Source organism: Crocuta crocuta, unplaced genomic scaffold (assembly GCF_008692635.1).
Source record: "Crocuta crocuta isolate KB4526 unplaced genomic scaffold, BGI_CrCroc_1.0 scaffold102, whole genome shotgun sequence".
Taxonomy (NCBI): domain Eukaryota; kingdom Metazoa; phylum Chordata; class Mammalia; order Carnivora; family Hyaenidae; genus Crocuta; species Crocuta crocuta.
This window is the reverse complement of record NW_027530019.1, coordinates 14,753,538-14,778,166: the sequence shown is the minus strand read 5'-3', so window position 1 is coordinate 14,778,166 and position 24,629 is coordinate 14,753,538. Positions and strand designations below refer to the sequence as shown.

Sequence of the window (24,629 nt, the reverse complement as noted above, 5' to 3'; positions counted from 1 at the left end):
TATTGGTTTGGAAATATACTGTGGCACCAGTATAGTTTGTAAAATTTTCCCAGTTGATTCTGTTGAAGGACCAGTACTTTAAAAAGATAACCAATTATCCATGGCTGTTGGAATTTATGATTTACTTTTTTAAATTAAGCTTTTAATTTTAATTCCAGTATAGTTAACATACAATGTTATATTAGTTTTAGGTGTACAATATAGTGACTCCGCAATTCTCTACATTACTCAGTGCTCATCATGATAAGTGTACTCTTGAATCCCCAGATACCTATTTGGCCTGTTCCCCATCTACCTCACCTTTGGTAACCATCAGTTTGTTCTTTATAGTTAAGAGTCTGATTCTTGGTTTCCCTCTCACTTTTTCTTTTCATTTTTTTAACGTTTATTTTTGAGAGAGAGAGAGAGAGAGAGGGGAAGAGAATGTGAACAGGGGAGAGGCAGAGAGAGAGGGGGGACACAGAATCTGAAGCAGGCTCCAGGCTTCGAGCTGTCAACACATAGCTTGATGCAGGGCTCAAACCCATGAACCGTGAGATCATGACCTGAGCAGAAGTCAGATTATTAACAGTCCAGGCACCCCTCTCTATTTTCTATCCTTTGTTCATTTGTTTTATTTCTTAAAATTTACATAAAAGTGATATCATAAGGTATTTGTCATTCTCTGACTGATTTTGCTTAGCATTATACTCTCTGGCTTCATCCATGTTGTTGCAAATGGCAAGATTTCATTCTTTGTGGCTGAATAATATTCCATTGTGTATATGTACCACCTCTTCTTTATCCGTTCATCTATTTATGGACATGTGGGGTACTTATATAATTTGGCTATTGTAAATAATGCTGCAATAAACATAGGGCTGCATGTGTCCCTATAATTACTGTTTTGTATATTTTATATAAATACCATGTAGTGTGATTACTAGATCATAGCATAGTTCTATTTTTAATTTTTTGAGGAACTTCCATACTGTTGTCCACACGGGCTGTACCAGTTTGCATTCCCTAAAGTGTTGTCACTTCTAAGCCTACACTCATGCCTCTGTAAAAGCAGATTTCTTTCACTAGGATCAAATAAATTGGGTTTCATGTTTTAAAAGACCCTTTATAAATGTGGAGGAGCTTACAGACTCCTAGCCAAGTGGAATAGACTATAGCACTCAGTCTGTCTCATTATTTTTGAACATTTTTAAAGACATACTGGTAACATTATTACCAGGCACTGTATAGACTTCCAGCAATCTCATTAAATTTCTCTTACTTAGCCTTCCATGACAATAAGAATAAACTATTCATTTCTTTCCAAAGGACAGATTTCTCCTCACCTTCATGCTAGCTATGTTTCACAAGTGTAGCATAAACTGGGAATGCTTTAAGACATCCTTCCTTACGAATTTATTAAAACTAAAGGCACTCTTTGAAAACTGTGAAAATTTACACAGAGACGTTGATGTACAAAGATCAATAGCAACAAATGGCCATTGCCTGCCTGTAGTGGTTTAAGGCTTATTTGTTTTCTTTCTTAATGAAACCAACTAAAATCCTCATTTTGGATACTAACTATTGTTTTCTGGGTAAGAGTATTTAGAAAATTGAGTCAAGCATATGAGGATATCATCTAAACACCAGAGGAGTATATTACATATATTCTGCCTATCAGCTTGAGCATTTTAGAAAAATCAGGGGTAGGACTTGCTAGATATAGTACACTTTCACAGCAAATGTTTCTTGATTAAATAACTGGAAATACACCTGTAGAAGAAGAAAACAGTCCCTTACTATCTGTTCTACTAACAAAGGAGCAGGTATCAGTAGCCAACATCTGACTCGTTGCCATGCTGCCCAGAGTGATCTCTGATCAGTTCCACACTATTATAATGATTTAATTAATTAGCCAATAATGCTAAAACCTAAGACAAAAACTATTTTCTTAATTAACTTCTACCTGTTTTCTTAGGATGCCCAACATTCAAAAATGAAGATGAAGGAGTAGAAGATGACTTACAAGTAAGTAGTTTGCCTTGAGAGGAGTTTCTTTTTTTTTTTTTTTTTTTAATGTTTTTCTTTCTTTATTTTGAGAGAGAGCGCATGAGGTGGAGAGGGGCTGAGAGAGAGAGAGAGAGAGAGAAGGAGAGAGAATCCCAGGCAGGCTCCACACTGTGAGCATGGAACATAATGTGGTACTTGAACCACCATGAGATCATGACCTGAACTGAAATCACAAGTCAGATGCTTAACTGACTGAGCTACCTATGCATGACAGAAGCAATTTCTGAACAAAAAGGATATAGAGGAAGTCATTAACTTCAATAAACAAACAACTTCTATTCGAAGAAAATTTGTAAGATACTGTATTTGTCACGAAGTACAGAGAAGCAGAAACAATATGTGTGGGCGTGTGTGTGTGTGTATACATGCATGTGTTACAGAGAGGAAGTGTTTTTCACTTTCCTTTGCTTGGTTGGTTGGTGGTGCTGGTTGGTTTTTTAAATTTGTTTTTAAAGGAATTGGCTCAGTGATTGTGGGGCCTGGCAAGTCATAAATGCACAAATAGTCCTGTATGGCAATTCTGACATGCTTTGAGATTTCAATTTTGAGTTGGAAGGTAGTTTCATGTCAGACTTCCTTCCTCTTTGCGGGGACTGACCTAAGTCTTTAAGTCTTTTCATGATGAGGCCTGTCTGCTTTATGGAGGATAATTTCCTTTACTCAGAATATACTGATAAATGTTAGTCACATCTGACTATACCTTCACAGCATTTAGACTGGTTTGACCAACAGCTTGGCACTATAGCCCAGCCAGGTTGGCAGATAAAATTAACCATTATGTATAGGCAGGGTACTTCGATAAAGTATTCACAGAGAAGGAGTTATAAATTGTTAATAAGCATATATGAACAATGGTAATCAGCAGGTAGAATAAATTAACATTTTTTAGTTACTAAACAGAGGTNGAGAGAGAGAGAGAGAAGGAGAGAGAATCCCAGGCAGGCTCCACACTGTGAGCATGGAACATAATGTGGTACTTGAACCACCATGAGATCATGACCTGAACTGAAATCACAAGTCAGATGCTTAACTGACTGAGCTACCTATGCATGACAGAAGCAATTTCTGAACAAAAAGGATATAGAGGAAGTCATTAACTTCAATAAACAAACAACTTCTATTCGAAGAAAATTTGTAAGATACTGTATTTGTCACGAAGTACAGAGAAGCAGAAACAATATGTGTGGGCGTGTGTGTGTGTATATACATGCATGTGTTACAGAGAGGAAGTGTTTTTCACTTTCCTTTGCTTGGTTGGTTGGTGGTGCTGGTTGGTTTTTTAAATTTGTTTTTAAAGGAATTGGCTCAGTGATTGTGGGGCCTGGCAAGTCATAAATGCACAAATAGTCCTGTATGGCAATTCTGACATGCTTTGAGATTTCAATTTTGAGTTGGAAGGTAGTTTCATGTCAGACTTCCTTCCTCTTTGCGGGGACTGACCTAAGTCTTTAAGTCTTTTCATGATGAGGCCTGTCTGCTTTATGGAGGATAATTTCCTTTACTCAGAATATACTGATAAATGTTAGTCACATCTGACTATACCTTCACAGCATTTAGACTGGTTTGACCAACAGCTTGGCACTATAGCCCAGCCAGGTTGGCAGATAAAATTAACCATTATGTATAGGCAGGGTACTTCGATAAAGTATTCACAGAGAAGGAGTTATAAATTGTTAATAAGCATATATGAACAATGGTAATCAGCAGGTAGAATAAATTAACATTTTTTAGTTACTAAACAGAGGTTTAGAAATTGACACTCTCCCATACCGTATCTGTCTGTGAGAATGATAGATTGATGCCATGCTGGAGAAAATGTGGATTGGTAGATCCTTTCTAGAAGGCAGTTTGGTAATAGGTATTAAAAAGCCTTAAAAACAGAAACATGAATACCTGTTGACCTAGTGAACCAATTTCCAGTGATTTATACTAAGGAATAGAGATACACAAAAAATTTTTTATATATGGAATTTTGGATGTGTATTTAAAATATTAATAATAAAAAACAAGCTATTTAAATAAGAGAATCTTATTGACTGAATTAATTAAAAGTATATATTTGTCCTGCAACCAAAAGTTTATAATTAATGTTTTTATTTTTATGTGACTGTTTTTTGTAGGTGTATCCTAATTACCAACCTCCCTGTTGTACATTTGAGTTCTTTTAGTGTTTACATATATGAATCTGTTTATTTTATTGATGGTTATTTATTATTTAAAAATACAGCGAGTTGCAGTTAATTAGATATAAGAAATAAGTAATATGATGAAAATAATATTTTTTATTTAAGTCTTTTAACAAAGTTCTATTTTGTTCTGGTATCAGTCAAAATAGGGGGCTGGAAATAGAGAAACATTTTCTGGATTGCCGCCTGCAGTGAAAGTAAATTCAGGTTCACAAAAGTAGAGTTTCACAAACTAACCCTATCTACTACATAATGGCTATTTTAATATTTTCTTAAAGATTATTTATTTATTTTAAGAGAGAGAGAGAGAGAAAATCCCAAGCAGGCTCCACACTGTCCCCACAGAGCCTGACGTTGGGCTTGATCCCACAGACTGTGAGATCATCACCTGAGCTGAAACCGAGAGCTGAGCCACCCAGGTGCCCCTTCATATTCTTCCGATTTGGTTTCACCTCATTTCTGTATATAGCCTTATGTAAAGGAAAAACTGCTACAGGACATAATTGTTTATACAGCTTTGTGCATATAACAGTCAGTGTGTTTTGTAAAAACTATTGTTTTCATACTCTTATTTGCTCCTAGTATACTATATATGGCAGGGTTTTGGTATAGAGTAAGAAATAGGGAAGATATGAATAAGAAATAATAAATTTATCACAGAAGCAGACAAAACAGTAAAAAGTTAGAAATTAGAGAAGGCTGGTAAAGAAAATTACTATATAACAAAAAGCAGCAAGAGTAGTTCTTCTGTTAGCCCCTTGGGATCTCTACTCTGTAGTAAGATATCTCCAGTGCTCTCAGTCCAACATGTTACGTACACACCCCTAAAAGAGTTATTTATATTTTACCTCTGTTAGACACTAACACACTTTCTTGATTTTTATTTTCATCATAAAATAGAAACTATTCAGTGTCACTAAAGACGGTAGTAATGGACTTCCATTTAAATGTAATTTTACTAGGAACAATTTTTGTGTTGTTTTAATTTTTTTCTTTCAATTTTCTTTAGTTTATTTGCTTATTTTGGGAGAGAAAAAGTGCAGGAGGGACAGAGAGAGAGAGAGAGAGAAACAGAATCCCAAGCAGGCTCTGTACTATCAGCACAGAGCCTGATGTGAGGCTCCAACCCACAAACCCTGAGATCATGACCTGAGCCAAAACCAAGAACTGGGCACTCAACTGACTGAGCCACTCACGTGCCCCTCGAATTTTAATTCTTGGTTTTACATACTGAGGTATTTTAAAAATAGACTCTTAAAAAATAGCTTTTTAAACATTTATTCTTTTTAAATTTTTTAATGTGTATTTTTTGAGAGAGAAAGAGAGCAGGCTGAGGAGGGGCAGAGAGAGAGGGAGACACAGAATCTGAAGCAGGCTCCAGGCTCTGAGCTGTGGCATAGAGCCCGACGCGGGGCTCAAACTCCCGAACCGTGAGGTCATGACCTGAGTCAAAGTCAGACGCCCAACTGACTGAGCCACCCACGCACCCCAGACATTTAATCATGTTTAAGAGTTTGAGCAGGGGAGGGGCAGAGGAAGAGGGATGTAGAATCCGAAGCAGGCTTCAGGCTCCGAGCTCTCTCATGGACTATGAGATTATGACCTGAGCTGAAATCAGATGCTTAACTGACTGAGCCACCCAGGCACCCCTAAAAATAGATTCTTAAATTACATTCCTTTTGATGCAGTCTAATTCTCCTCCCCCTGAGTGTACTTTATACTTAATTGTTTGTTAACAAAGAAACTATGGTAGGGTTGCCTGGGTCCATCTTTGGGTCAGGTCATGATCTCTCAGTTTGTGGGTACGAGCCCCATGTCGGGCTCTGTACTGACAGCTCGGAACCTGCAGCATACTTCGGATTCTCTGTCTCCCTCTCTCTCTGCCCCTCCTGGGCTCGCTCTCTCTCTCAAAAATAAATAAACATTTTAAAAAGTTATAAAAGGGGTGCCTGGGTAGCTCAGTCAGTTAGACGTCCGACTTCGGCTCAGGTCATGATCTCCAGGTCTGTGGGTTCAAGCCCCGCATTGGGCTCTGTGCTGACACCTCAGAGCCTGGAGCCTATTTAAGATTCTGTGTCTCCCTCTCTTTCTGCCCCTCCATAGCTCATGCTCTGTCTCTCTCTGTCTCAAAAATAAATAAACCTTAAAAAAAAAAAAAAGTTAAAAAAATACTATGGTAGAAGTCACACTTCATAAAACACATTGCAAGTTCTTTCCAGTTCTCTTGGATTATCTGTACTAGTAAATGACAACTGTCATGTCATGAGGACACTCAAGTAACCCAATGGAGATGTCCATGTGGTGAGAAACTGAAGGTTGGTGATAGTAACAATATTAGTGAACCACTTAGGAAGCACGTCATTTACCCCCCAGACAAGCCTTTAGATGACTATACCCATAGCTGATGTCTTGACTGTAACTTTATTGGAGCCTATTAACTTGACAATTAAGCTGTTAACTGAATTCCTGACTTACAGAAAGTATAAAATGAACGGTAAGTGTTATTTGAATCCCCTACCTTTGGGAATAATTTGTTACTAATACAGATTTAGGTTCCCCTCAATGGGAGGGATACTGCCATAACAAATACTTTAAAATGTGGGATAGGGGGCGCCTGGGTGGCTTAGTCGGTTAAGCATCCGACTTTCGCTTAGGTCATGATCTCGCTGTTCGTGGGTTTGGGCCCCGTGTCGGGCTCTGTGCTGACTGCCAGCTCGGAGCCTGGAGCCTGTTTGAGTCTGTGTCTCCCTCTCTCTCTGACCCTCCCCTTCTCTCTCTCTCTCTCTCTCTCCCCCTCTCCCTCTCTCTCTCTCTCTCTCTCTCTCTCTCTCTCTCTCTCTCTCTCTCTCTCCTAGAAATAAATAAAAATATTTAAAAAATAAAATGTGGGATAGACTTTTAATTTGGTCAGTAGATGGAAGCTTAATTTCAAATGTTTGAGGAGACTGCCAGTGAAGGCTTAAATGAAAATAAAATCCTCTTGGAAATTGGAAGAAAGGGAGTCTTTGTTATGCAGTGGCAGAAGGTTTAGCAATATGTTCATCTGCAGTAATGTGGGTCCTTTAGAAAATGTATCTAATGATCTAGGTGACACAGCTAAGGAGATTTTTCAAGCAAAAGTTTAAAACTTGCTTGGCTGTTCCTTTCTGCTTACGATAAAACAGGAGAGAAGAGAAGGAAGGGCTCCCAAACAACATGGAGCCAGAACCTGATGGTTTGAAATTCTCATCCTTTCAGTATGTCAAACTGTACTGAGATTAGGAAATGGCTTCCAGGCAAAGGTCAAATCCAGGAAACTCTTGGAATAAGTTTGTCTAAAGATGATAAAGCCAAGTCTGTGTGACTTACAGAACCCTTTATTAAGACCTCAGACATATCTAAAGTATGCCTCCAAGAACCTTTTAATCAAAGTGATAGGGCTAATTAAACAGATGAGTGATGTCCCTTAGTAGAAATTGGGAGTAAAGTTTATCTCAGACTTGTGACTGCTCTTTTTTTTGTCAAATGTGTGAACTCCAATAAGAATCACAAGAGACCCACAGTATTTTCTTTTTTTTTTCCTTTAGTGTTTATATATTTATTTTTGAGAGGGAGGGGCAGCGAGAGAGAGAGACAGAGAATATGCAGCAGGCTCCACACTGTCAGCGCAGAGCCCTACACAGGGCTTGAACTCAAGAACCGTGAGATCATGACTTGAGTTGACGTTGGGCATTTAACCTACTGAGCCACCTAGACTAGACGTCCCCCACAGTGTTTGTTTTCTTTCTTTTTTTTTATGTTTTTGTTTGTTTGTTTGTTTTTGAGAGAGAGAGATAAGATAGTGTGAAGAGGGGGAGGGGCCGAGAGGAGACACAGAATCAAAAGCAGGCTCCAGGCTCTGAGCTAGCTGTCTGCACAGAGCCTGACTCGAGACTGAAACCCATGAATTGTGAGATCATGACCTGAGCTGAAGTCGGACACCTAACAGACTGAGCCACCCAGGCACCCCAAATTGCCCTCTCTTTGAGTGTCAGTGTATGTAGTGACTTACTTCTAACACGTAGCATGTGAAGGAAGTGAGGGTAGGTCTTAATGAAGATTTGTGGCTTCCATCTGTTCTTTCTCTTGGATCACTTATTCTGGGAGAAGCTTGCTAATATGTGCAAAGACACTTAAGCAGTTCTAAAAATAGATGCATGTGGTAAAGAACTGAGACCTTGTTTCAGCAGCTAGCAAGGAAATGGGTCCATCTTGGAAGAAAGTTCTCTAGCCGCAAACAGTCCTTCAGATAACTGCAGCCATGGCTATTACCTTTACTGCAACCTAATGAAGGACTTGTAAGCCACAACCACTCTGCTGAAGTGCTTCAAAATTTCTCACTTACAGAGACTGAGATAGTAAATGCTTGCTCTTTAAAGCTGCAGCCTTGTGGTCATTTATCATGCAGGCATAGCTAACCAGTACACAAGCAGAATGGGAATATGATGAGAACAAAAGCTAGCATGTGTAGTCATGTTACTTCAGTCCCAAGCATCCTCCCATTCTTACTTTTTTAGATGGTGTCTAGCTTAGGTTAAATTCCATCTTGAAGCGATAGAAGAATGTGTTGTAACTTCGTTCTGTGTAGCCCTTTTATAACTAAGAGCATGTTCAGGTAGGAAAAAAGTCCTCTATTATTTTAAAAAATTCTGACCTGATTATGTAATACATTAACTTTAATTATATCAGTAAAGGAGAGGAGGATACTGAGATGCCAACAAATATGTGAGATACATTTTTCTGACCTTCCTGTGTTAAAATGTGTTAAGAGAATCGATATCCAGAATTAAAACTGCTAAAGAAAACTCTTAAATTTACCTTAGTACCAATTATTTCATGATATGCCAAAGTTTTTATTTGTCATTCTTATTTTGGAATATATTTGAGGTTATAAAATATTTTAATTTATTTACCCATTTTATCAGGAATAAGGCATGCCATTATTTTGTAATTCACCTGTGGGCTCGGTATAACTAAACATTTTGAAATTATTTTGAATACAAATTTCTATTTATAGTAGTAGTTATAGCAGATTTTCTTTATTGGTGATTATTTGCAAAGACAACTAAAATGGTCATTTATTTATTTATTTATTTTTATTTTTGAGAGAGAGAGAAAGATAAGAGAATGTGAGTGGCAGAGGGGCAGAGAGAGAAGGGGACAGAGGATCCAAAGTGGGCTCTGTGCTGACAGCGCAGTTTGATGCGGAGTTCAAGCTCACAAGCCCGTGAAGCTGAAGTTGGTTGCTCAACTGACTGAGCCACCCAAAGGCCCCACTAAAATGGTTTTTAAATAGTAACTCACTATCTGATTTTTTTTTTTTAACCCAGAGGAGGTAATGGTTGTGTTCTTTTAGGTCATAAATGTCTTTGAAGGCATTAAATACCAGAGTAGAAATTCTCTCCATTTTAAGTAATTATTAATTTATTCAACAGTTATTTGCATACCTTTTCTGTTGTAATAACTGTACTAGACATTTGGTTACTTGCTGGTGGGTGGGTACCTTTCTGCTTGCAACAATTTATTGTCTTTATTAGTCATTATAATTTTTTTTAATGTTTTACTTATTTTTGAGAGAGAGAGACAGCGTGAGCAGGGGAGGATCAGAGAGAGAGGGAGATACAGAATCCGAAACCGGCTCCAGGCTCCAAGCTGTCAGCACAGAGCCCGACACAGGGCTCGAACCCACAAACACTGAGATCATGACCTGAGCCGAAGTCGATGCTTAACTGACTGAGCCACCCAGGTGCCCCTTTATTAGTCATTATAAACCAGAAAGATATCTACCTGCTTATTTCATACCCAACTTTGAAGTGTATGAAATAATGATTTCATACCCTTCAAATGATGTACCATCATTTGGATTTAAGATCATACCTTGCATATCTTTTATCCATCGTGTTTTAGTGCAGAGCTGATCATGTACATAGCTGTTACCAAGAAGGGTTTTTAAAGAAAAATCTTAAAATTTAGGATTTTTAACCAAAGCTGTTAATAAGATACGAATGTTGTATTCATTGGTTTCTTTCTTTGACTTTTTTAGTGAGCCATTTAAATTTGTTTTTGTTTTGTTTTGTTTTTTTAATGCTAGCTCGTATCTGTTATACGATCATTTTTACAATGTTTCCCCACCCAAAGAACAGCTCTTAATTGTTGAGATATGCTAGATTGGTAAGAAAACCCATAAAACTCCTCTCACAATCGGCTTGTGGTTCTAAGAAGAAAAGATCTCAGATTTCATGCTTTTGGGAAGAAGAAAGATGACACCTAATTGATCTGAAGTGAAAGTTGTCTCATATTTTCTTTTGGCCACTGAGAAATACTTGACTAACTTATTTTGTTTTAGAATTTAATAGTGGTTTCTAACAGCCACAATTATTTAATATAATTTTGTTGCAGCAACAGGAATATGAATTGTTCATGTACTAATTTTCAAAAGAGGTAACATTTTAATAAGGCCTTGCATCTGAAAACTAAGTTAATGGGTAGGCATTATTTAGCTAGCAAATGGGTGTTTTTGTGACCATTACTGTGACCATTACCATCCTACATTAAGTACTATTTCATAGTTCCCAAAACCTTAATATATTTCAGATTGAGTTTTACTAATTATCTAACAAGGGAACAAAAAAACCTGTATAATCTTTTTGCATAATGTTTTGTTATTTACATTTCTTCTTGACTCTTAGACTGATACATCTTTCTATAAGCTAGTTAGATAGTTAGAAAATTATAAAGAAGAAATCAGGACTCATTTATTCCTACCCAGAGATAACTGCTATTAATATGTTGGTACTTCTGCATAGGTTTTTCTTTGTTCTTTCATATTGTATTCAAATACATACTACTTTTTTAAAGTGCCATTAGACCCTGTCTCTTCTCCATTTTGATTGTGTGTGTGTGTGTGTGTGTGTGTGTGTGTGTGTTTTAAAGTAATCTTGGTACCCAGCATGGGGCTCGAACCCACAATCCTGAGATCCAGAGTCACATGCTCTTCCAACTGAGCCAGCCAGGCAGCCTTTAATTCTGTTTTGAAAGGATTTTTGTTGTATTGGTGATGATAGTGATGGTGGTAGTTGGAATTTAACAGTATAAATCTTAAAATTTGAATCTGCACGCAGTCTGACTTCAGAGTTTTTGCATTTAGCCATTATAATCATTCAACTGTGCTAAACAATTTATTTAACTATTTATGTTTTGTTGAACATTTGCCTTATTCTCCATAGCCTCTTATATTAATTTTTGTTGGTATTTCTGAGTGTGACCTTAGGATAAGATCCTAGAAATACATTTACCAGTTATAGGATTATATAAAAGATTTATATATTTACCAGATACTGTCTAATAACTCAAAATCAAATTTACAGACAGTAAGCCTTTCCTGAAAACTGAAAACTACATTTAAGTCTAGTTTAATTAGAAAAATAGTTTAGTTTGTATGTTGATTAATCTAAGGCAGAGGAATTGGGGTTTATTTTTGTTTTTGAAGACATTGTATCTTGGTACATTTCTCATATTCCTTCCATACTGTTTTATCATGGATTACTGTACTCATATTGATTAAACAAAATTCTGTATGTGCTTTTAATGTTTTTAGACAAAGTTCCTAGGCAAATGTAAGATTAAAAACTCATAGGTTAGTTTGTTCTTATCCTGAAACTAATCAAAGAAACCAGAGAAATCTAATGAGCAGAATAGGAGCCAATTGTGGTCAAATCTAAAATGAACTGCAGGGCTCCTGGGTGGCTCAGTCCATTGAGTCCCTGACTTCGGTTTATGATCTCCCAGTCCCTGAGTTCGAGCCCCCTATAGGGCTCTGTGCTAGCAGCTCGGAGCCTGGAGCCTGCTTCAGATTCCTTGTCTCCTTCTCTTTCTGCCCCTCCCCCATTACCACTCTGTCTCTGTCTCTCTCTCTCTCTCTCTCTCAAAAATAAATACATGTTTAAAGAAATTTTTTAAATAAATTACTACTGGGTGCTACACCAAAATATTAATGGTGATTTTTGGGTTTGTGGAATTGTAATTTTTTCCTGTGCTTCCTAAGTTTTCATAATTTGAGTATATAATTTTAAATGACAAAGAATTTGGTAGCATTTTTAACCTGTGCATTGCAAAAATAAAAGATTTCTTTATCAAAAAACATTTAAAAATCGTACCATCGTGGCAAAATCAACTAATAGTATAATTAGCAAAATCTTCTCTTGTTGGATTTAACCTAGCCACACACTTTTAAACCTGTGTTTTGTGATATACACACACAAGAATAAGCTTGAGCAGTAAGTAGACTCTGATAGCACTTTTTTTCATACCTGATTATTAGTTGGGAATCGTGTATTTAAAAAAAACAACGCTGTTTTCTCTACTCGGAATTCTGCAGAAAGAAGGGACAAAGGGAAGGCGAGAAGCAAGACTGTTTCTGTGTCCTCTGCAGCTGTCCTCTAGCATGTTCTGATCGAGAGCTACAGCTGGAGTTACTTTCTTGCTTTACCCAGCATCCTTTTGCTTCTACATACAAAATTGCTATAGTAGTCTTAGAAAAAGAAAAAAGCTAAACAATCTCTTAGCAACCATAGGAGAATACTTATGATACCAGCCTCTGATAGTGAAACAGATTTCTGTCATACATTAAGTATTGGCATAGGTTACTTTATATGATGATACAATTGAGTAAATGCCAGCACAGTCTAAGAGCATTGAATGTGGGTGTGTATAAGTGCTCTAGACAATTGTTTTAAAGCTGGAGATCATGCAAATGTATGTACATATCATATGTTACATTTTGTGGTCTTGTGAAAGATTTTTGGCATTTCCCACCACCTAACTTTAGAACATGTCCTTGTTCCCATAGTAATTGTTACTTTTAAGGGGTTGTAATTTGGTTAAAAACATTCAAATTTGACTAGGCCTGAATACTTTTTTTTTTTTTACACAAATAGTTTATTGTCAAATTAGTTTCCACATAACACTCAGTGCTCATCCCCACAAGTGTCCTCCTCCATGCCCATCACCCCCCTCCCCCCCACATCCATCAGTCCTCAGTTTTTGTCAGCATTCAAGAGTCTCTCATGGTTTGCCTCTCTCCCTTTCCCCCACCATTTCCGCCCTTCTTCTCCCCCTTGTTCCTCCGTCAAGTTCCTCCTAATCCTCCTATACGTGCAAACATATGATATTTGTCCTTCTCTGCCTGACTTATTTCGCTCAGCATAACACCCTCAAGGTCCATCCATGTTGCTACACATGGCCAGATTTCATTGTTTCTCATTGCCATGTAGTATTCCATGGTATAGATAAACCACATCTTCTTGATCCATTCGTCCGTTGATGGACACTTAGGCTCTTTCCATGTTTTAGCTATTGTGGAGAGTGCTGCTATGAACATTGGGGTACATGTGCTCCTATGCATCAGCATTTCTGTATCCCTTGGGTAAATTCCTAGCAGTGCTATTGCTGGGTCATAGGGGAGTTCTATTGTTAGTTTCCTGAGGAACCTCCACACTGTTTTCCAGAGGGGCTGTACCAGTTTACATTCCCACCAACAGTGTAGGAGGGTGCCCGTTTCTCCACATCCTCGCCAGCATCTAGAGTTCTCTGATTTGCTCATTTTAGCCACTCTGACTGGCGTGAGGTGGTATCTCAGTGTGGTTTTGATTTGTATTTCCCTGATGAGGAGGGATGCTGAGCATCGTTTCATGTGTCTGTTGGCCATCTGGATGTCCTCTTTGGAGAAGTGTCTGTTCATATCTTCTGCCCATTTCTTCACTGGGTTGTTTGTTTTTCGGGCGTGTAGTTTGGTGAGTTCCTTATAGATTCTGGATATTAACCCTTTATCTGATATGTCATTTGCAACTATCTGTTCCCATTCCGTTGGTTTAGGCCTGAATACTTTTTACTCAGTTCTATCCGACTTAAAGTGTTTTGGTTATTATTAATTTTAATTATGGAAATAGTACAAATCTATTTGGAAAATAACAAAATATTTTTCTTATTACATTGACAAAGGTTGGTAGCTGATAAGGCCCATTGTGGACAGAGATGTGAAGAAATGGTCTCTCTGTCATATACTGTTGAGGGGTTTGCAAATGATACATAAGCTCGCTAGAAGGTTGCTTGGTAATGTAATTAGAATATATGCATATTCTTTATTCAGTAATTCTATTTAGGGAAATTAATGCTAAGGAAATAATATTACCATTGCACTAAGATATATGCGTAAGGAGGTGCATTGCAACATATATAACACAAAACTTGAAGCAATATAAATGTCCATAATTAGAAATTGCTTACAGATTCAGCGACACAGAACTGAACTTCTTTGCAACCATTTCAGAGCACAAGGTACATCTTTATATGTTGACATGGTAAGAGATCTGTGGTATATTACGAAGTGATAAAAAGCATTGCATGGATGGACTGTCTACAGTACAAATCGAACCATAATATACCTAGGATATGAGGAAATATACATCCATTAAGAAGTCTAGAAAGATCTATGTTGGGGTGCCTGGGGGGCTCAGTCGGTTAAGTGTCTGACTTCGGCTCAGGTCATGATCTTGCAGTTCGTGGGTTCGAACCCTGCGTTGAGCTCTGTGCTGACAGCTAGCTCAGAACATGGATCCTGTCTTCAGATTCTATTTCTCCCTCTCTCTCCGACCCTCCCCTGCTCATGCTGTCACTCTCTCAAAAATAAAATAAAACTTTAAAAAAAATTTTTAAAAATAGAAAGATCTATGTCAAATAATAGTAGCTGCTATTCTATGGTGTTGGAATTATGGGAAGAAGTTTTTGTATAATTTGAGCTTTTACAGTTAGTAGAATAATTTCTTTTGGGGGTAAATATTGTTTTGTTAAGGAGTTCTTTTTCTACTTTTTTTTTTTTCCTGTTACACCAGTCTACTCCAAAGAGTCTATATTAGTATAATCTCATTTGTGGATGTTTGCATATTATATATTATTTATATGATACTCAATATATGACAGGCATAATAGTAAGCTCCAGGGATAAGATGTAAACAAAGTCTGCAGTTACTAGCTCGTTGGAAAACTATAAAAAAATACTTAGAATATAGGGAGATAGAAGTGTTTTTGAGGAACTTTAGAGGAGGGAATGATTAACTTGGGAGTGGATCTACAAAGACTTTTTAAGAGTTATACTTGACATTATAAAGAGTTTTTCTTGTGGAAAATTTAAAATCATTGTGGGCAGAGGAAATGACATGTACAAAGAATCAGAAGTGTGAAATGTCAGGTCATGAGAAACAAGGACATAAATATTTCTGAAACCAAAAGATTTGAAGATGANCAACCGCGAGATCATGACCTAAGTGAAAGTTGGACGCTTAACCGACTAAGCCACCCAGGCGCCCCCATTTTCAGAATTTCTTATTTGCAGAAAGAAAATACTGTGTGACTTTTAGTAAGACTGATCCGTCATAGAAATTAAATAGCAGATATATGCACATTATATGTATATAAGATATATAAGATATATATATATACACACACACACACATACATACATACATACAGAGAGGTATAAAGAGTAAAAGTTGTGATAATGCCTGGGCTTGGTGAGAATATGGAATATTGTTTCTGGATATGTGAATTGTTAGAACCATCTTGGAAACTAGTTTTCTTAATTTTTTAAAATTCACATCCCAATTAGTTATCATATAGTGTAATAATAATTTCAGGAATAGAATCCAGTAATTTATCCCCTACATATAACACCCATTGCTCATCCCAACAAGTATCGTCCTTAATACCCCTTTCCCATTTAGCCCATCCCTCACCCAAAACTAATCCAGCAACCCTGTTTGTTCTATTTAAGAGTCTCTTATGTTTTGTCCCCCTTCCTGTTTTTACATTATTTTTGCTTCCCTTCCCTTACGTTAATCTGTTTTGTATCTTATGAGTGAAGTCATATGATATTTGTCTTTTTCTGACTAATTTTGCATAGCTTAATATACTCTAGTTCTATCCATGTTGTTGTAAATGACAAGATTTCATTTTTTTTTTGATTGCTGGATAATAATATTCCATTGTATATATATACACACACCACATCTTTATCCATTCATCAGTTGCAGGACATTTGGGCTCTTTCCATACGTGGGCTATTGTTGATAACGCTGCTATAAACATTGGGGTGCATGTGCCCTTTCGAAACTGCACTCCTGTATCCTGTGGATAAATACCTAGTGGCGCAATTGCTGGGTCGTAGCGTAGTAACTTTTTGAGGAAACTACATACTGTTTTCACGAGTGGGTGCACCAGTTTGCATTCCCACCAGCAGTGCAAAAGAGATCTTCTTTCTCCACATCCTCGCCAGCATCTGTCGTTATGTGAGTTGTTACTTTTAGCCATTCTGACAGGTTTGAGGTTGTAACTCATTGTCGTTTTGATTTGTATTTCCCTGATGATGAATGTTGTTGAGCATCTTTCATATATCTTTTTTGGAAAAGTATCTATTCATGTCTTTTGCCCATTTCTTCACTGGATTATTTGTTTTTTGTTTTTTTTTTAAGGTGCTGAGTCTGATAAGTTCTTTATAGATTTTGGATACTAACCTTTTACTGACATGTCGTTTGTAAATATCTTCTCCCATTCCATCATTTGCCTTTTAGTTTTGCTGATTGGGAAACTAATTTTTATTATGTAAACTAGAACATATGTAAGTGTGTCCTGTAATCCACCATTTTTATTCCTGAATATTTACCAGAAAAACTCTTGACGTATATACCATGAAGCTTGTAAAAGAATATTCTTAGCAACATTGTTTGAAATAGCAAAAAAAATTAACTATTTCATTTTAGGCTAGTTATTTAATCTCTTTGAGCTTTACTTCATATGGAGTAGAGAGATAATAATACTATCTACCTGGGAGAGTTGCTGTGAGGATTTAGATGAGCTAACTCACATAAAGTACATGGGACAGTATATGATACTAAATATGTGTTAGCTACCATTGCTACTAAGAAGTGAAGACTTATTAGCTATTGCTACTATACGTGTCAACATGAATGGGTTTCACCCAAAAAAAGCGAGTCCCATATAGCATTGTATCAGTCAAATAAAATTCAAAAGCCTCTGTAACTAAATATTGTTTAGTGATGACATTTGTGTGGTAAAAACTGTTCAGAGTATGAAAATGAAGAAAACTTTAGGATAGTGTTTTCCTACTGGCGATCAAAGTAGGACATGAAAACGTGGAGAAAAACATACCACTTATTTGTTGTGTTGATTATATTCTCTTAAGTTGAGTAACAAGTATACACATATTCATGTCATTATTCTTTCTATCATTATGTGTATATAGTCCGTTATGTATATATAGTCCTTTATAGAAAGTATTTCCTTAGGGAAACGTCAGCAATTTAGTGTATATCCTTTATAGTACTGATAAAAATTTTAAAATATCCATCCATTCTATCAGACAAATGGGATCATGTCATACTGATAGTTCTATACCTAGCTTTTTTTCATTTAGCAGTATATTGAGTATGGTGTCAGATTTTTTTTTTNTAGTATAACCATAGTATTTTTTCTTCTTTTTTTTCTCTTAAAAGTAGTGCTACCATGCTTTGTGTGTGTATTTGTATGTACAGTCACTTTCTCAAAGAATTGCGCTCCCACCAGTGGTATAAAAGTATACTTACCGCCGTACCCTTGCCAGAATGGAGAATTATTATCTGTCTTTTCAAGTTTGTATAAAAAGTTGGCGTTATATTTTTATGACTTTACTTCGGGATGAAATCCATTTTTTTCATATGTTTATTGTCCATTTTCCCCGTATGAAATAAAATTGGATTGTATCTTGTATGTCAGTGCTTTCTGTGAGGACAGAACCCATTTCTACAGATTCATGTAAATTATATTTTTTATGAAAGTGTTCCTTAAACAATGCTGATTTTCTACCCCTCTCCTCTCCAGTATGTGTAGGACCCCCCAGCAGATCTTTGATAATTGGAAATCTTAGAAGGGTTATGAGTAGACAAGCCAGTAGATTTGCAAGAATACCCTTACCCAATGCTGGAAATAAGGAGATTGGTTAAAAGCCTACTGGGAAAAAACAAAAACAAAAAAGATAATGGGGCTTGCATGAAAGAAAATGAATTTGAAAGATAATCAGAAGGTGAATGTGGGAAAAATTGGGAAATAATTTTTTTAATTGACAAAAATATTTTGCATGAATCCAGAAGGGTATGGAGCAAGGGTTGAAGAGTGTCTCAGTTTGGTAGTCGAATTACTTGAATATTTTGATAGAATACATTTATATTTTAGAATATTACATTTATCACAAACAAGGGAGAAAATATAAACCTAGATTTTTAAGAGAAATTGTGGTGAACATAAAAGTAAACAACCTCTAGAATAACAAGGAGAGTTGTTAACATTCATTTTATATCCTTGTCATCTTTTATGGTTATGATAATATAAATAAAATTTTATATTGTCTTTTTAGCACTAAACATTTCCCCATATAGTGGATATTATTTATAAGCCTGATTTCAAAATGACCAGTCAGTATTCCATTAAGTAGGCATACCATAATTAATGTAACCATTCCCTTATTTGGGGACATTTCAGTTGTTCATTTTAATATTAAAAGTAATTGTGAGATGGGGCACTTGCGTGGCTCAGTTGGTTAAGTGTCCAACTTTGGCTCAGGTGATGATCTCGTGGTTTGTGAGTTTGCGTCAGTCTCTGGACACCTCTGAGCCTGGAGCCTGCTTTAGTTCTCTGTCTCCCTCTCTCTCTCTACCTCTCCCTCACTCTCACTCTTTCTCTCTCTCAAAAATAAAGATCTAAAAAAAATTTCTTTTAAAGTAGTTCTGAGGGGTGCCTGGGTGGCATAGTCGGTTAAGCGTCCGACTTTCGCTTAGGTCATGATCTCGCGGTTTGTGGGTTCGAGCCCCACGTCAGGCTCTTTGCTGACTGCCAGCTCAGAGCCTGGAGCCTGTTTCAGTCTGTGACTCCCTCTCTCTCTGACCCTCCCCTGCTCACGCTTGCTCTCTCTCTCTCTCTCTCTCTCTCTCTCTCTCCTAGAAATAAAAAAAAAAAAAAAGATTTAAAGAAGTTCTGAGAGGGATGCCTGGGTGACTCAATTAAGGGTCTGACTTGGGCTCGGGTCATGATCTCAAGGTTCATGGATTCGAGCCCTTCATCAGGCTCTGTGCTGAGAGCTAGCACAGAGCCTGGAGCCTGCTTCAGATCCTGTGTCTCCCTCTCTCTCTGGTCCTCGCCTGCTCACTCTCTCTCTCTCCTTCTCTCAGAAATAAATTTAAAAAAACATTAAAAAAAAAAAATAAAGTCGTTCTGAGAAAAATAGTTTGTGCCTAAAGCTTCCATTTAGTACCTTTATTTCTTTGCTGGATTCAAGAATTTGTCAAAATGTTGGGATGTTTTAAAAGCTTCTGATACATTTTACTAAAATTGCTTTTCAGAAATGATTCTTCCCAGGTTTTACTCCTGTATGTAGAATCAGCAGTGAATAAGAATGGCTATTTTACTTATCACCACTTTTTTTAACTTTGTGAATATACGTCTAAATTTATAACTTGCTGAAGGAGATATAATTAAGTAGTAGAAAAATGCTCTTTAGGATTCTGTAAAAAATAACTTGTTAATTTCTTAATTTGTTCCTCACAATTCCTGGATAATGTGCTTTATTAAAATTGATTGTAGACCCTATTTTCATACATTGAGGATTGGTGTGGAGGGGGGTTATTTTTATCATATTAAACAAGTGGAAGATGTTTTAGTTAATTAGTTATTTTAGTAGCAAAAACCCATTTAGGTGTCTAGTTGTAAATTCAGTGTGTGGTATGAAATATACCTAGTTAGTAGGTTAATTTTAGCTATTTTGGTAAATGTTTTTAAGTAAAACTAAATAATTTGTTACCCAAACAATAAACACATTTTTATTTATTTAATAATGAAATAATCACCACTCCTTGTAGTTCCCTTTAAAAAATAAATGTATTCTTAATCAAAATGAAATGTGTTAATGCTTAATGTACAGAATATAACTAGAATTAACCCAAGTCAGACGAGTAAAATACTTGGGTTATAGAACTATCTTATGTTTGTTCAGATATGGAATTTTCAGAAGACGTTATTTTCTTTTAACAAATCTTAAATGACTCAGTTAGATTGGAATTTGGTAAAAACACCCTGATCCAAATAGTTGTCACCATTATAAGCATAATTACTTCTTAATTACTACTGATTTATTCCACTGCCTCCTCCTCCTAACTATTAAAATAATAATTCAAGCTTGTTTATAATTTTTCATGTACTGAGTATCTCCAGTAACCCCAACGTTATTAGTACAGATCTACTCAATTTATAATAAAATAATAATTTAAAGAAGTTAGTTGCTTATATTTTATACCTTAGTTGGATGAGACAAGTTTCCAACTTAGGCCCTTTATCTAAGCCTTCCCCTTACCCCTATATTTTTTTCTATTCAATTTGCTTATGAGTTTTGGTAATTACTTGGGTTGTTTCTTTTCAGAACTGCTTGAAACATATAATAAATATATTTCTTGATTTTTTTTTTCTTTACCGTTTCCAGTTTTGATCATGCATTTTGAAAGAATGTTTGCTGGCTAGTAGTTAGCCAGCTCCTTTCCAGTAATTAATTTCGCATTAACTCTCATAACAACACATTGGGACAACTATAATGAAAGTTAGCTAAAAAGAACCATTAATTGGGTTTGGCATACTTAGTTTTAAGTGACAGTACATTCTCAAATATATGTGTATATATATACATACACACATATATTTAATATGTATGTATTTTTGAGAAGGTAGGGGAGGGGCAGAGAGAGAGGAAGACAGGATCTGTCAGCTCAGAGTTCAATGTGGGGCTCAAACTCAGCTGAAGTTGGACACTTAACCGTTACTAAGCCCCTCAAATATATTTTTTAAAGTTTAATTGCTTACTCCTTGATAAAATAATAGCTTTTAGTTTTCAGAACATTTTCACATCTATTATCTCACAGAAGTATCAGAAGTATTTGGTAATTGAGAAAATGAAGTTGCATAGAAATTAAATGTCACAAGGCTACTTTGTTCCAAAGTAAGGACTAGAATGTGCATTTATAAACTAAAATATCTTAGATATTTTATGCATTTTACTCCCTAATTTTAGAGCACTAAATTGTTCAATCTTGTATTTATTTATTTTTTTAGAAAAAGCTTATAAAGATTTATACTTTTAAGATTATTAACCCTGTAGTGATTACTCCAGATTGTTTTAGGTTAGACCAGTGAAAGTATTTCTGTCATTTTTATTTGGCTGTCACAATCTTTTCAAATAATTATACAATAACAGGAAAAGTAATGGTAAATAGTTGTCTCATTTCTTTAAAAAGCAAACAAATTATTGTTTCTAAAATTTTAAAAGCCTGTTATTACAGACTCTTCAGTGAGCATATCCCCTACCTAAGTCTCATATGCATGATTTGAGTCCAGATAATCAGCATGTTTGGGCTACTTAATTCTCTCATTCATTCAATAAAGTCATGTTAGTTGTTTTCTTTTCATCCTCTGTGTCATATAGCACAGGACAGTCCGTGGTACATACTTTTTTCACTTGCAGAATAACACTTTTATTGATTTGTATCTTCTCTGTAATAATTTCTTCATTTTCTATATGTGTTTATTTTTGTTAAAATGTAAAACTTTGTTTTAATTAGATTATCTCTCTCGTATGGCATGGTTAGGCTTCTAAGTCTTCCTAAGTTTTATCTTCTTTAAGAAATCATGATTGTTGGGGCACCTGGGTGGATCAGTCCGACTTTAGCTCAGGTCATGATCCCTTAGTCCATGGGTTCAAGCCCCGCATTGTGCTCTGTGCTGACAGCTCAGAGCCTGGAGCCTGCTTCAGGTTCTGTGTCTCCCTCTCTCTATGCCCCTACCCCACTTGCTCTTTGTCTCTGTCTCTCAAAATAAAGACGTAAAAAAAAATAAATAAAAGAAATCATGATTGTTTGATTTTGGGGAATTGCCGTTTATGGTGGTAGTACATAAGGATTTTCTAAATACTTGCTAGAGTGAACATTTCTTTGCTTTTGTTGATATTTTTTCAACTAATGAATTTGGGGGTTTGTTCCCATTAGGTACCTGAAGAGGATACTTCCAGTTCTCTAGTGAAAGATCATCATTTCCAGCAAGAGACAGTTGTTACCAGTGAGCCTTACAGAATCTCAAGACCTGCCTTTGAAGATCTGGATGCCAGAAGAGTCTACTTACAAAGCCAAGCCAGTCAGGTGAGATGATTAAATATTTTTCATGTTATTCATATGTATAGAAATTGGATGTATTAGAGAAGGAAGTTAAGACCATGTGCCTTTACCAGACAAAATAAAACAGAAATCTAGGAGAATACAATTTAACTGAACCATAAGTTTGACTTTATATTTTTTGATGATGAAGGTGAAAAGGAAAAACGTTTTAGTTACGTTTCATTATCTGGAGGAAAAGGCATTTCAGCCTCTTAGGAAGCAAAAGTTTCCCTATCATTACTCTACATAGAACTTCTTAGATGAGAGATACTTTGAAAAATTACCTGAGCAAACATATCTGTGGCAAATACAGTGATGAGTTTCATAGAGTTATTTCTTACAGTGTAACCTCATATACTAATCATGTACTCCAAAATCAACTCAGTGAAAAGTGTTTCCTTTGGGTACTCTTCTAATTATTGCAGCTTGATCTAAAAATGAACCTTAGTTGTAGGGTAGAACCCTATTTTTCTGCCATTCAATGTTACCAAATCTGTCAGAAGACCATTCTTGACCCCATTTCTCTTAGTGATATGAACAAATGGTTTCATTCTTAATTAAGCATTTGTAACTGTTTCTTGTGTGGTTTAAGCTATACCCAGTATATGTCTACAAAATCAAAAGCCAATTAAAGTCATTTTTAAAAAAATGTTTTAAAATACTTATTCTTCTTGATAGATATTTATAAGATCTATTAGTATCCAGTGGCATAGTAGCTATGCCTAAAGCCTACCTGATTCTCATTTAATGATTCCATTTTATCCTGAGGATCTCAAACATGCAGCTTGTTTGGGAAGAAATTTGCATTGCATTTGCTCTTTCATTTGTCTGGAACACTTTTCCTCTAGATCTTCAGAGTTTGCTCCTCACTTTCGATCACCTCTTTTGTGAACCCTTCCCTGGGCACTCTAAATAAAATAGCAGACTTTTTGGTTGGTTGGTTGGTTGTTTTTTGTTTTTGAGAGAGAGGGAGAGAGAATCTGAAGCAGGCTCTGTGCTGATTGTGGGGCCGACATGGAACATGATCCCACGACCCTGGGATCATTACCTGAACCGACTGAGCCATCCAGACACCCCAAAATAGCAACTTTTCTATCACCGTGTCTTCTATCTGCTTTATTTTTCTTCATGACACTTATCACTTCCTGACTTTATATATTTAATTTTTCTATTTATACTTTTTGTATCCTGATATATTCAGGAACCTGGAAGTTTCTGAATAAAATGAGCATCTAGTCAACATTTGTTGAATGAGAGAATGAATAGATGCTAACAGTATCACCTTGGAACCAAATGATGTTTGACTCACTTTATACCTAGTCTTCATATCCAGTATTGGGAACTTGATTAATTTAAGACCATTTGGTTTTACACTAACTTAAGGAAAAAGGACTTTATTTTAATGACTCACTGGCATTTCTCAGAATTCATTTTAAGAATAAATACAGGTAGGACTTTTGAGATGCTAGGCATTAAGTAGCTTCTCTTTCTCCACTCCCACTCTTCCCCTGTACCCTATTCACACATATGCCACATGACCATTTATCTGTGTTTCTCTTTGTATATTTGTTTCATTCTTTTCCACTATGGTCTAGGCTCTTTGTTTCCTCATTGATTAGTAGTGTATTATGACCATCAATGTCAGGCTCAGCCCTTTGGACTACATGGCATTCTAGCCTAGATCCCTGTAGTCCTTAACCAATTCCATATTCTTACAAGAAGGAAGCTGATAGGCTCAGCTTAAGGGCAGGTTTATACATTCTGTATAGCTCTCCATTCCAAGGATGGGCAGCCAGATTAGGCAGAGAGGAGATAAAATGATGCACACTGCATCTAACATTGCCACTTTTGGACAGAGCTCTTGTTCTAGGCTATCATATAAGCTTATGGCTTGCCTTTGAGTCATGTGCCAGATCCTGGTTTAACCATAGTTACAGTTGATTGGGAGGAGAGTGGCAATACTAATCATGGCAACCTTTGAGGAAGGAGATGTTTCTTTCTGCCTTGTGTAAATTTTAAACTGTGAGTTTCACATTTCCTGTCTAAACTTGTTATTTTGCCATTTTTTGTAAGGTCTGTTTGC

The 24,629-nt window shown here is 36.3% G+C and overlaps 1 protein-coding gene and 1 non-coding gene across 2 annotated transcripts in view; one reads left to right on the top strand and one right to left on the bottom strand.

The window, feature by feature from the left end:
- SPRED1 (sprouty related EVH1 domain containing 1) overlaps positions 1-24,629 on the top strand; it is a 131,292-nt gene that overhangs the window by 84,648 nt on the left and 22,015 nt on the right. Inside the window, exons 4-5 of the mRNA XM_077764704.1 lie at positions 1,958-2,007; positions 22,382-22,531. Of these exons, the coding sequence (XP_077620830.1) occupies positions 1,958-2,007; positions 22,382-22,531 (200 nt within the window). The remainder of the gene's footprint in view (positions 1-1,957; positions 2,008-22,381; positions 22,532-24,629) is intronic.
- TRNAQ-CUG (transfer RNA glutamine (anticodon CUG)) lies at positions 11,196-11,268 on the bottom strand. Its single transcript has one exon. It is a non-coding gene; the product is annotated as a tRNA-Gln (tRNA).